This window comes from Danio aesculapii, chromosome 2 (genome assembly GCF_903798145.1).
Source record: "Danio aesculapii chromosome 2, fDanAes4.1, whole genome shotgun sequence".
In the NCBI taxonomy this organism is placed as follows: Eukaryota; Metazoa; Chordata; class Actinopteri; order Cypriniformes; family Danionidae; genus Danio; species Danio aesculapii.
Window position 1 is genome coordinate 56,136,105 of NC_079436.1, and position 15,000 is coordinate 56,151,104.

At 39.0% G+C, this 15,000-nt stretch overlaps 1 protein-coding gene across 1 annotated transcript in view; it reads left to right on the forward strand.

The window, feature by feature from the left end:
• LOC130238782 (homer protein homolog 3) overlaps positions 1 to 15,000 on the forward strand; it is a 34,008-nt gene that overhangs the window by 13,634 nt on the left and 5,374 nt on the right. The window contains exons 3-4 of the mRNA XM_056469893.1: positions 227 to 383; positions 14,307 to 14,414. Of these exons, the coding sequence (XP_056325868.1) occupies positions 227 to 383; positions 14,307 to 14,414 (265 nt within the window). The remainder of the gene's footprint in view (positions 1 to 226; positions 384 to 14,306; positions 14,415 to 15,000) is intronic.

A 15,000-nucleotide genomic window follows, 5' to 3' on the forward strand; every position in this document is an offset into this window, starting at 1 on the left:
TGACTGAATAATTTCATGTGACCAGAAGTGCTGAAAGGTTTTTTGAGGGGTAGGGAAGGTTAGGATATTTGATTAAAGTTTATGAGGGCAAATGAATTTGAAGGGCACACGCATCATTTATAACAAGAACTACAATATACAAATAAAAATAAGAAAAGTAGATTTTGATTTGATGGCAACGTAAAAGTTAATAAATAATAAATATGTGTTTGTCTGTGTGTCTCAGGTCGATCTGTGAGATGAATCTGGAGGTGGAGCTCTTCACTTTACAGGACAGCAATGCTAAGCTGGTGGCGGCGCTGCATGAGGCTAACGCTAACGTGGAGCAGTGGAAGAAGCAGCTGGCAGCGTATCAGGAGGAGACCGAGAGATTACGAGACCAGGTCAGCAGAAAACACACATGAAATCACACAGGGACAGAGAGGGCACAACTAGAGTCAAGATGGCAAAAATAACCACAATACAGAAAAAAGGGAATCATGTTCAAGATGCCATGAGCTATCGTTAGTCGTTTACAAACTAACAATTAGAAATACTTAAGATACTCAGTGGTTAGCACTGTGGCCTCACAGCAGGAAGGTCACTGGTTCGAGTCCCGGCTGGGTCAGTTGGCATTTCTGTGTGTAGTTTGCATGTTCTCCCCGTGTGGGAGTCCAAACACATGTTCTATAGGGGAATTGATAAGCTAAATTGGCCATAGTGTTTGAGAGTGTATGGGTGTTTCCCAGTGATGGGTTGCAGTTGGAAGGGCATCCGCTGCGTAAAACATATGCTGGATAATTTGGCGGTTCATTCCACTGTGGCGACCCCTGATGAATAAAGGGACTAAGCTGAAGGAAAATGAATGAAACATGACAAGGATGCATTATAATATAATATAATAAGGTCATAGAGGTTTCTTCATAGTAATTGTTTTCGTTGCATTGGCCCACAATTACATATTGCAGGTTTTATTAAAAGGTTCTTTCTAAAAATATATATTTTAGCTTAACTAAATATTCAAATACATGCAAAAACGTGTCAAAATGCGGTGTGTTGTAAAAAAAATAAATGAGTGAATATAGAAGAGAACCCAGTCCAGGAGACTCGAAACAAGCAGAATTCCTTTATTGAGACTTGTTGGTTAATCTGCAGTCATACAGCGTCTTCGAGAAGTCCATGTGTCTGCAGAGCCTACTGGAGGTCTGCAGTCTGCGAGTTTTATCACAAGTCTGAATTAAGACAAAGATGTCCTGTCTATATTCTCTTAGGAGGAGGGGAGATGGCTAAACAAAGCATGCAAATATAGTATTGAATTCAGCATGATAACCAGCATATAGGTGTTAGAAAGCAGCCCAGCAACTGACCACACAAGTTAATCAACAAAAGGGTTTCTGTAGCATGAAAGCATCACCAGAAGACTAAGGCAGAGTCGTTAGCATTTGCATTACTCTGGCTTAGCCTGTAGTCAGAAATGGCTCGTTTCCACTGACTGGTACGGTACGGTACGGTTCGGTTTGGTACGGGTCACCTTTATCAGGCTTGCGTTTCCACTAACAAGGGTCCCCTTTTGGTGGGCGTGGTGTATGACAAAGTTTCAGTCGACGTCATTCTCGCTGGAGGAAATGTCTACAATAAAGCTGTACGGGTCACTCACATATCATATGAGAAGCTCTTCTCACAAAACAGATGCTTTACACACATAAATACTTGTGTAGAAATGTTTATTACTAACTTTACTATGAACATGAGTTGATTATAACTGCAGATCAATGACAGTGCGAAACAGCCTACTGTAACGTCTGTAATTATATTAAATAACTAAATAAATGAACATATATAAACACATACAGCCCCTTACAGTCTCCAATATGTTACCAACTACAGAAGAACTACATATAGCAGACATTTCGCCCGTATTTAGGTTCAAAACAACACAAAATATAGCCTACAGTCAGTGAAAACCTCTTATCTGTGTCTGTAATCTTCAGCAGCACATGTAGCCTCTGTTAGACAGTAATTCCGTCATTCCCGGTTCATATTAGTCCAAAAGGTGAAGATAATAAGTTAGTTAATCATGGCATTTTGTTCATGTTTGCTGATAATCTGCTCCTTTTTTCCGGCTTCTCCTTTGTTTCTTCACACTTCACTCTCGCGTTTGTCAGTGTCTGACAGGATCGGGTTTTCAAAAGCACATCAATAATCAAGCGCAGGTTATTACCATCAGCTCAAGAAGTTTGTTATTTCAGATATAATGTTAGACGTGCGCGAGCGCTAGCAAGAAAGCGAAACTGCTCGCGTTCAGACTGGCTCGTAAAAACTACGGGGCACAGGGTAAATCTGCTCTTCTTCTTGGCTTTGTGGCTGTTCATCCAGACGACGACAAGGTTTGTTTGAGCCCAGATCGACCATGGCTCGTTATTATATGTATTTATAATTCCGCTATAATCTCTCGCTGTGCAGTTCAAACATGGCGGGTTTTTTGTTTTCATTCTGGCTTGTTGCGTAAGCGAATGACGTATCTCTGTAAACCAATAGCGTTCAGCTGGCGTGTGGCTCCGCCTTTTGGTACCCTTTCTCGTGTTTGGTACCCTTTCGAAAGAGTGCCGAAAAAGTGGTACGGTACGGTTCAGTTCGGTACGCTTTTTGACAGTGGAAACGGCCATAAAAGCGTACCAAACCAAACCGAACCGTACCGTACCACTCAGTGGAAACGGGCCAAAAGACAAAGGTAAATGTCCCTCATGGCTGGGCGGTTAATAAAAGGATGTAATCAAAAACCAAAGAATATAACTTTTCAGTTTTATGTAGATTATTGTTCATTGGAAACTAGATTATATAAATGTATATTCCCACAGGTGCTTAGTGATTATTCACATTTACCTTTGAGCTGAGAATGAAAATACATGTGCAACAGTAAATGTGATTCGTGTGGCTCTTAAAGTGACAGCGTCTATATTTCTCCTGCTCACTGTATTGCACTCTTTTTATTATAATCAGTAATTTTCTGAACTTTTTTGTTAGTTTGTTTAGTGTTTTTTCTTCTTTTTTTTCCTGTGTTTAGTTAGCCATTTATTTTTTGGTCATTTGGCCCACTCATAATCGCTTTAAAGGCCTCTAATTTTGGCCTTTTCGCAAGATGTCAAATAACCCTTTTGTGTCTCCAGAATGTGTTTGTGAAGTTTCAGCTCAAAATATCCATCAGATCATGTAGTATGTCCTGCTGAAAGGTCAATTTTGGGGTCAGAGGGAATTGTAGCTGTTTTGGCACCCGTGCCTTTAAATGTAAATGAGCTAGTTCTCGAAGTCGGTTCTCCACACCCACTCTCGGGACATTTTACTTTAGAGAAGGATAACCAGGGTAGGATGTCAGGATAAAAACAGACAGGAACTCAGACACGATGAAGCAGGGACACACAATCACAAATACCACAGTAAGATCAGTGAGCCGCACACTAATGGCATTACAGTGTATACACATTTTTACAAGGTAGTGGCTATTCTTCCTGGGGTCCATCGAACACAACACAAAATTACTTTAAAGGGCCCATAGTTTACCTCTTTTTTATGATGTAATATTAATATTCTGGTTCTTCTGAGTGTGCCAGTTTAGGTTCAGTTTAAAACACAATTCAGATTTTTTTATTATAATGTGTTAAAAAGTGTCATGTTGGGGGCGTGTCCACAGTTCGCTGATTTAGGGGTGTGTTGCTTCACATGTAAATTAGTTTCAGCTTCCCGCCCAATATAACAAGGGGGCGGGGCCATGACCTCACCCGCTCTGCGTTTGCAACAGAGGCAGACTGAGAGGAGCAGAGTGAGAGGATCACCATTCAGTCGTACATATATTACTCGGACACAGACCAAGCAGCCAACTGTGTGCTAGTTTCAAGTACCGAGCTTGTACACAGAAACTAATAACCACGCACACTGAATAAACTTTGACTGAGGCACCGGATGCGCCGCTCGAAGCCGCAACACGGCACACCAGACACTCTCTGTGGCGCGGCAGAAACATGAAGTGTCCCGAATCATCGCGCCACGCATTTTTGAATTCTAAACATAGGTTTCTATCAGGGTACAAACAACGGTGCTTCAAGTCTGCAGCGGTCCGTGGCGCCCAGCCGTCGACTTGAGTGTACCCTGATAGAAACCTATGTTTAGAATTCTAAAACATTTTTTTTAACGTTTTTTTTCTTCTCTTTCGCCATTAGTGAAGTTTTTTTTCCCTCTCCGCTGTCGCCACTGGCTTGCATGGTTCAGCATCTGTAGAGCTGCGCATCGTTGGATTTGCTCTTCAGTGTTTGGACTCTCAGTAGTGATTATTAAACACACTGAACTGAGCTAAACTGAACTGAACATAAACACTACAAACTGAACTACACTGTTCCAATTTACTGTGACCTTTTATGTGAAGCTGCTTTGACACAATCTACATTGTATAAGCGCTATACAAATAAAGGAGAATTGAATTGAATTTAATTTAATTCAAACGCATGCTAGTTAAGATCACAGGGAGCCTCTGGGATCGCGAGAAATGCAAACGGCTGAAGTATAAGGTAGACTCAATGAGAAGTACACATGTTTGCAAACCTACCTAAAGATACAACCAATAATTCTGATTAGAGCGATAATGTGGAGAATATTGATCTTGTGTTGAGCCCAATGAGCCTTGCATCTAAAAATAGAGCTAGCGTGTTCCTTTAGTGATATCGCTTCGACTCACGCTGAAAATGGCAGACGTGAATCAACAAACTGAGCATATGATGACGCGCCTGTCAATCAATATTGGTGGGCGGGGGGACCGCTCTCCTACATAAAGTTGCGGTCGTTCTGAAAACTGCTCCAATTGGTCCACCATTTTTTATGTTGTTAAATTGAAAAAAAAGCACTGGGTGTGCTTATATCACCCCAATATGACAGTCTATACACTATACCTACACACAAATCTGTCCAAACAGCTTGAAAAGTAGATTTTTTACCATAGGTGCCCTTTAAACAATTTTTTAAACCTCATTTTACTTGTTACAAAGTCTGAGGACAATTCGTTCCATGTTTTCATTCCTCTATACATTACAGTCCGTTGCTTTGCATTAGTTTTTGGTTTAGATATTTTTTATTGATTTTTCAAATGAGAAAGAACAACAATGCAAACCCCAGACCCACACCAACCCAACAGCAGCATGGCGCTCATATTAGCCGAAAACTAACAAATATACAATTGTTCATGTAGGTTTAAATACAAGGAAATAATATTAACAATAAATACAAATTAAAACAAATTAAATTAATAAATAAATTTTACAAACATATAGCCATACATACCATATGTACAGCAAAATCTAATTATTTGAGATTTAAGGTTGCCACACCTTAAAAAACTTCCCCTCCGACACTCTTAATGAAAACCTGATTTTTTCTAAATAAAGACATGACATAGTTTCTCTAATCTACTGAGCATGAGGACGAGAATCCTTCCATTTTAGCAAAATAGCCCTAAGTGCCAATAAAATCGAAAAAGAGATGATTTTACACTTTGAAGAAGGCAACTGTATTTCCTCTGAAGTAACCCCAAACAGTGCCACCTGTGGATCTGGTTCTAGCTTGTGCTGAGAAATCACAGATAACAAATCATTTGCATTAGTTTTTGAAACGGGAAGCAAAAAATGTCCTTTTGACGCATGTCTGGTGTTAAAATGATGACTAGCATTACTATACAAAAGCTGACTGTACAATATACTTAGAACTCTTGACACAGAAATACTTCTTATGAAACACAGCAGAGAAACAATTACCCTATCCTTCACCAATAACCAACCTAAAGTTTCATGTATTTTCATAATATTAACTCTTCTATTGCTGTGTAAAATTAGTCGTGCAGCTCTATTCTGGACTAACTGTAATTTATCTAAGTCTTTACTTGACGCACTCGACCATACCACTGGCAGTAATCTAGATAAGAAAGAACAGTGTTGTGCTGTTTGTGTCTACTCGTGAAAAATTTGACTGGATGTCCACCAAACAGGTAAATATTCTGCTGTATGGAGATCATCATAGCTCAGTTACTGTACAAATAAAGCTGATTTAACATCCACAAAGCCGGAATCCTGTTGTGTGATTGAAACATCCTCCTTTATAGTTGTGTACAATGTAAGCTGTGCTGTTTCCAGCAGGTTAGCTCTAAATGCATAGCTCAAAATGCTATAAAAACACAAAGAGTTGGAACAGATCTTTTATTCCCAGTTTCTTTGCCAATCCTGTCTTGTGGACAAGATTATACTTATTAATACTGAGACATGTTAATACTCTGCACTGCGACATCACATTGTGATGAGCCTCAAAATCACTGTGATTTGGATCCTATTTTGTGTTTGTTGTGTTTATATCATTCTAGTATTCAATTAAATTCAATTCATGTTTATTTCTATAGCGCTTTTACATTGTAGACTGTCGAAGCAGCTTAACATGGAAGTTCCAGATTTCAGAGTTGAAGTCCAGTTTAGCTCAGTTCAGTGAGGTTTATACTTCACTGCTGAAGATTCAAACATTGAAGAGCAAATCCATCGATGCGCAGCTCCACAAGTCCCAAACCAAGCAAGCCAGTGGCGACAGTGACGAGGAACAAACTTCACCAATTGATGAAGTGAAAGAAAAAAAAGCCTCAAGAGAAATCAGGCTCAGTGGGCATGACCATTTTTCCTTTGGCCAAACTTCCTGTGTGGAGCTGCAGTTTAGGCGCCAGAGGATGGAGAACACTGGACGTCCATCGTGGAGAACTGCAGGTGTGAGTAGGTCATCGGCGGTGTACAGGCTGGCCCACAGGATCAATGTGGGGACTCGTCTGTCACTGGGGTCTTTCAGGAATCAGTTTCATCAGCATCAGCTCAGGATACGGCCTGGTCCAGGATTATGGATACCTTGGAATAATTTCTTTAAAGGTCTTGGATCGCATCAATGGTGCTGCATAATCTCTAGTCGCCTCGGGATAAGTATCCCCAGGTGGAAATAGAGAATAAAGAAAATAATAAGCGTAGCTGCTATTCATAGTGTATGTAAACGAGATGCAAAAATGAAATGTTATAAATGAAAATAGTAGTTATACAGACAAAACACAGAAACAAACATGTAAATCATAGGAGTATTTCTAACAAAATAACTGGTGCATTTAGACAGGAGGAGTGTGTACTGGTGGTCAAGCCTACTCATACTTATAGTATGACCGTGCACACACTATACCTACACACACTTCTTTCCAAACAGCTTACAAACATTAATTATGGCAAGGCAAGTTTAATTATATAGCTTATTTCATACACAATGGGCGACGCAGTGGCTCAGTAGGTAGTGCTGTCGCCTCACAGCAAGAAGGTCGCTGGTTCAAGCCTCGGCTGGGTCAGTTGGTGTTTCTATGTGGAGCTTGCATGTTCTCCCAGCGTTCGCGTGGGTTTCCTTCGAGTGCTCCGGTTTCCCCCCACAGTCCAAAGACATGTGGTACAGGTGAATTGGGTAAGCTAAATTGTCTGTAGTGTATTAGTGTAAGTGAGTGTGTATGAATGTTTCCAGTTGATGGGTTGCGGCTGGAAGGGCATCCGCTGCGTAAAACATGTGCCGGATAAGTTGGCGGTTTATTCCACTGTGGCGACCCCGGATTAATTAAGGGACTAAGCCGGAAAGAAAATGAATGAATGAATACATAATGGTAATTCAAAGTGCTTTACATAAACAGGAATAAAAGAAACAGGTATAAGAAAATTTAAACAACAGAGAATAAAGATTATTAAAAGCATAAAAACAGATTAAAACGTGTTAAAACTGATTTTAAAAGAATGAAAGAGAAAAAAACGACACAATAGTGCGATATGTTAGACGCAGCACAGTGCTCATTCAGTAAAGGCACTGCTAAACAGATGTGTGTTTAGTCTTGATGTGAATGTGCCTAATGTTGGAGCACATCTGATCATTTCTGGAAGCTGATTCCAGCAGTAGGGGGCGCTGTTAGTAGCTGAAAGCCGATTCACCCTGCTTTGACTGAACTCTTGGAATTTCTAGTTTATATGATCCTAAAGATCTGAGTGATCTGTTGGGTTTGTATTCAGTGAGCATATCTGTAATGTATTGAGGTCCTAAGCCATTTAGAGATTTATAGACCAGTAATAATACTCATCTATTCTGAATGTAACTGGGAGCCAGTGTAAAGACCTGAGGACAGGTGTGATGTGCTCTGATTTCCTGGTTCTGGTCAGAATTCTGGCCGCAGCATTCTGGATGAGCTGCAACAGTCTGACTGTCTTTTTGGGAAGGCCAGTGAGTAGTCTATTACAGTAATCCACCCTGCTGCTGATAAAAGCATGAACAAGTTTCTCCTCACTAGAAACAAAGCATCTGATTCTTGCGATTGTTTTTGAGATGATAGTATGCTGATTACGTACTGCTTTGACATGACTATTGAAACTCAGATCTGACTCCAGAGTCACACCAAGATTCTTGACCTTATTTTTTGTTGTTTGACCCCTAAAGCCAAGGTACGAGTTCACCTTGAGAACTTATGCATGATAGGTGTCCTTTAAATAGTAGTCATTACAATTCAAAATGATCATGATGAGGATTTTCCCATAAAGGAGCAGCCCTATTCAGAGTCGACATGTTGTGTTAATCATTACGCTCTCCTTCCTCCACCACTCTCCTGTTTTCTACAGATCCAGGATCAGTTTCAGGACAGCGATGCGTCTCTGAGCGAGAACATGCGACCAGGTGGTTGAAAATGGTTCACATCTCCTGAGACTAGAGAGAGAGAGAGAGAGAGAGAGAGAGAGAGAGAGAGAGAGAGAGAGAGAGAGAGAGAGAGAGAGAGAGAGAGAGAGATGTGGGGTGGTTTGTAGGACAGTGATATCCTACTTTCGATGGCCTAGTTAGAGGAGCGCTGAGATCTCACCAGGGGGAGCTGACAGACCCTCCTCCACTGGGGCACTTTTTTTTTGCTCTTTACACAGTTAAAAATAAGCCACTCTCTCTCTCTTTAGGCCCTCCAAGTGTTGGAGACCTTTAGGAGCTGCTCCTTTTTGTGTAGTGTGTGTGTAGTGCTGGAGTGGGTTTGGATGTGTGTGAGTGTAGTGTTAGTTTGTGTGTGTGTGTGTGTGTGTGTGTGTGTGTGTGTGTGTGTGTGTGTGTGTGTGTGTGTGTGTGTGTGTGTGTGTGTGTGTGTGTGTGTGTGTGTGTGTGTGTGTGTGTGTGTGTGTGTGTGTGTGTGTGTGTGTGTGTGTGTGTGATATTTGTGGTTGTGTTGAGATTCATGCCTGTACATCACTGCCAAAATAATGAATAATTCTGATAATCATCAAGGCTTTGGGTCAGTGGTATATGACTTCTGAAGTGATGAAGAAAATTACAATTTTTATTTGGCAAGGATGCATTAATATAAGGTAATTCAGGCTTCTTTATAAAGATTATTTTTGTTGCTTTAAATCTTGCAGGTTTTATTTTTTAAAGATTATTTAATATGCATGCGTTAAATGAATTAAAAGTGTCAGTACAGTGGGTGTGGCTTACTTTTTAATTCATACTTTTATTTAGCAAAACCATTAAAGTATTATATATGTGTATATGTAAATATATATATATATATATATATATATATATATATATATATATATATATATATATATATATATATATATTATATCTTTACCATGATGAAAGTACATAATATTTTACTAAATATTTAAAGTAAAAAATATTAGATATTAGTATTCAGCTTAAAGTGACATTTAAACACTTAACTAGGGTAAAGTTAGTGTAATTAGGCAAGTCATTGTATAACAGTGTTTTGTTCTGTAGATCAGTGTTTCCCAACCCTGTTCCTGGAGGCACACCAACAGTACATATTTTGCATGTCTCCCTTTTCTGACCCATTAACTTCAGGTGTTGGAGTCTCTTCTGATGTTATGATAAGTTGATTCAGGTGTGTTTGATTAGGGAGAGGTTGAAAATGTGTACTGTTGGTGTGCCTTCAGGAACAGGGTTGGGAAACACTGCTGTAGATAATCCAAAACTAATATTGCTTAAGGGTGCTAATAATATTAACCTTAAAATGGGATTAAATTAAAACCTGCTTTTATTCTAGCTGAAATAAAACAAAATAAGACTTTCTCCGGAAGAAAAAATATTATCAGACATACTGTGAAAATTTCCTGAAGCTGTTAAACTTTTTAATTTAAAAAAATCCATTTTAAGATCAAAATTATTAGCTCCATTGTCTTGGTACATTTAGCTAAATGTATGTTGCTACTTTGTTCTGCATCACAGGCTCCATCTTTTAAAATGTGGATATCACACATTGCTACATGGTTACCACTAGAAAAACTTACCTATGACAAACATAAAAAATCTGACAGACTTCGGTCAATTTGGTCTCCACTTTGAGAATTTATAAAAAAGCTTCCTTAAATTAACACAGGATCCCTATCATTCATATACAATTTCTGTTTTAACCTACACTTAACGACTGCTCTAAAGTGGTGTGATTGTACTTTATTTTTTATTTATTTATGTTTTTTTATATAAATTTCTTTGTTACTTTCCATTTTTAAGACTACACTCTCTGTAACACATTTATACATTTTGACGTTTATATTTTGTGAATGTGGGCATACAATAAAAAATACATTAAAATAAATAAATAAATATTATTAAATAATATTCTAAAATGTAAATCATTTAATAATTGATTTATTTATGCATTTATTGTTTCAATAAGTAAATAAACTACAGTTCAAAGGTTGAAAAAAAAAGATTAGCTTTTTTAAGGTATTTTTCGATAGTCTACAGAACAAACCATCATTATACAATAACTTGCCTAATTACCCTAACCTGCCTAGTTAACCTAATTAACCTAGTTAAGCCTTTAAATGTCACTTTAAGCTGTATAGAAGTGTCTTGAAAAATATCTACTCAAATATCATGTGCTGTCATCATGGCAAAGATAAAATAAATCAGTTATTAGAAATTAGTTATTAAAACTATTATGATTAGAAATGTGTTGAAGAAATCTGCTCTCTGTTAAACAGAAATGGGGGGGGGATAAACAGGGGGGCTAATAATTCTGACTTCAACTGTATATGAATACATACATCTTTACAGTCTCCGATATGTTACCAATTACAGAAAAACTACACACAACCTACATTTAGTCCTTATTTGGGTTCAAAAACAACACACAACATACAGCTTACAGTCTGTGCAAACCTCTCAGATGTGTCTGTAATCTTCAGCAGCACATGTAACCTCTGTTAGAAAGTAACTCTTTCATGGTAACATGGTAGTTTTTAGGTTGCTTTTAGGTTGCTGAAACAATCAGTTGCTCCTTTGTTTTGTCGGGCTTCTCCTTTGTTTTTTCATGCTCTCTTTCATCACTCTCGCGTTTGTCCATTTCTGAAAGGATCAGATGTCAGAAGCGCTTCAATAATCATGCGCACGTTATTAACATGAGCTCAAAAAGTTTGTTATTTTAAATATAGACGTACGGCAAGCTCACACGTGCTCTCTGGAGAAAGTAAAACCGCTCTTGCTTTTATACAGCCTTGTAAACAACGACGCTGCACAGGGTAGATTCTGCTTTTCTTCTTGGCTTTGTGGCTGTTCATCAAGATGATGACACGGTTTGTTTAAGCTCGACCATGGCCCGTTATTATATGTATATATTATTACGCTGTAATGTCTCGGCTGTGTATTTAAAAATGCTGCTTCCGTTGTTTTCATTCTCCTGCTTGTGTACGCGCTGGTGACGTATCTCTGTAAACCAATAGCGTTCAGCTAGCTCCGCCTTTTGGTACCCTTTTGTTGTGCTAGGTATCCTTCCAAAAGGGTACCCAAAAAGTGGTACAGTATGGTACGGTACAGTGAGCATCGTGTCAACGCCACAGCCTACCTGAGTATTGTTGCTGACCATGTCCATACCTTCATGACCACGGTGTACCCATCTTCTGATGGCTACTTCCAGCAGGATAACGCACCATGTCATCAAGTGTGAATCACCTCAGACTGGTTTCCTGAACATGACAATGAGTTCACTGTACTCAAATGGCCTCCACAGTCAGCAGAGCTCAATCCAATAGAGCACCTTTGGCATGTGGTGGAACGGGAAATTCACATCATGGATGTGCAGCCGACAAATCTGCAGCAACTGCGTGATGCTATCATGTCAATATGGAGCAAAATCTCTGAGGAATATTTCCAGTACCTTGTTGAAACCTGCCACAAAGGATTAAGGCAGTTCTGAATGCTAAAGGGGGTCCAACCCGGTACTAGTAAGGTGTACCTAATAAAGTGGCCGGTGAGTGTATATTCATATAAAAAAGTTTTAATCATATTTCACAATAATACTAATGTTCCTGTATTTTTGATCAGGTAAATGAAGATGTCCTTTAGCTGTATATTAAACCTCAGATGTGAGCTGTTAATTCTGCACAGCGTGTTCATGGTCATGCAGTATAAACTCAATGACAGACATGTATCGTGTCTCGGTAAAACACTCCTGCTTCACTCAGATACACACAGGCTGAATGATCAGTGTGTGTGTGTGTATGTAGGTCAGCATTGGTCTTTATGATGGTCATTATGCTGGAGACTGTAATGTGTCGGAGTGGAGTTATAATGATTTAACGCCTCAGATGAGCTGTTGAACAGATGATGTGTTTGTAAAGAAGTGAGAAGAGAAGAGAAGAGAGTCAGTGTTATCTTAAACACTCCTTCAAAACACTCAGATATCAAGTTTAAGCTTTATTAATCAATCAATCAATCAATCAATGTATTCAAGTTTATTATTCATTCATTTTCTTTTCGGCTTGGTCCCTTTATTAATCTGGGGTCGCCACAGCGGAATGAACCACCACAGTGGATGACCTTCCAGCTGCAACCCATCACTGGGAAACATCCATACACTCTCATTCACACACATACACTACGGACAATTTAACCCACACAATTCACCTGTACCGCATGTCTTTGGACTTATGGGGAAAACCGGAGCACCCGGAGGAAATGCACGCCAACATGGGGAGAGCATGCAAACTCCACAGAAATATCAACTGACCCAGCCGAGGCTCAAACCAACAACCTTCTTGCTGTGAAGTGATCGTGCTACCTACTGAGCCACTGTGACGCCCCTAAATATATTATTGTTAACTTAAATTAAACTAGATACTAGTTTTTGGGTGAAAAAGAATATGTGTGTGTGCAAACATATGCATATTTATGTGTATGTGTATTTATGTATATACATTAAAAGGGAAATAAGAGTGACAAAACTGTAGACATATTACAATTATTATTTAAAACAATTTTTATTAATACAAATATATTGATAATGTAAATTAAAATCAATAAATGTAATAAAATTATATAAATAAGATAATTGTTCTGAATTATTTGTATCATTACTACAATAATAAAATACTATAATATTGTTTTTTTTAATGAAATTGTAATATAAAAACACAAGTTTTAATATAGAAACAATTTATTAAAGTTGTTTACACAACAAAATTTCTTATTTTACATGTAACTTACATTAAAAGTGAAATAATAGTGATAAAACTATTATATATATAATAATAATACAATAATGTAGATATATTAATACATATATTAGAATCATTTATTAACAGTATTCAGTATCATTCATTCATTCATTTTCCTTCGGCTTGGTCCCTTTATTCATCAGCTTAATGAACCGCCAACTATTCCATCATATGTTTTTCCACAGCGAATGCCCTACCAGCTGCAACCCAGAACTGGGAAACACCCAAACACACTCATACACTACAGGCAGTTTTGGTCATTCAATTCCCCAATAGCGCATGTGTTTGGACTGTGGGGGAAACCGGAGCACCTGGAGGAAACCCACGCCAGCACAGGGAGAACATGCAAACTCCACACAGAAATGACCACTGACCCAGCCGGGGCTCAAACCAGTGACCTTCTTCCTGTGTGGCCACAGTTCTAACCACTGAGCCACCGTGTCGCCCATAAATTATATTCATAATAGTCATTAGGGAGTATGTATACATTAAAGTATTACTATGTTCCTCTTTAAAATAAAATCTGCATATAGTTTAATCTGTTATCAGTTAATAACATATAACCTTGTCAAGATTGACCAATCAGAATCCAGTATTCCAGACAGCTGCATAATATCAGTCTATATGAGTGCATTTTTACACCCCTACCCCTAAAATACTCTTCATTCAGACATGATCAGCGTGTGTGTGTGTGTGTGTGTGTGTGTGTGTGTGTGTGTGTGTGTGTGTGTGTGTGTGTGTGTGTGTGTGTAGGTTGCGGATCTGGAGGCTCATGGTGGTCATGGACCCAGTGATCTGCTGAAAGATGAACTCACTCAATCCCTGGAGGAGCTGGAGAACCTGCTGAAGGCCAAAGATGAGGTCAGAGAACACACACGCACACACACACACACACACACACACACACACAAGCAGGCACAGACACAGATACACATACAAACGCACGCACACATTTACAGACACATACACACACACACAAACAAACAAACACCCATTTACAGACACACACACACACACTATCTCTCTCTCTCTCTCACACACACGCACACACACACACACACACACACACAAACAAACAAACAAACACCCAATTACAGACACACACACTATCTCTCTCTCACACACACACACAAGCAGGCACACACACAGACAAAGATACACATACAAACGCACGTACCAAGACACATACACAAACACACACACACATTTACAGACACATACATGAAAACACACACACACACACACAAACAAACAAACACCCATTTACAGACACACGCACACAAACACTAGCAGGCACACACACAGACACAGGTACACATCCAAACGCACGCACAAAGACACAAACACACACACATTTACAGACACATACATGAAAACACACACACACAAACAAACAAACACCCATTTACAGACACACGCACACACTATATCTCTCTCACACACACAC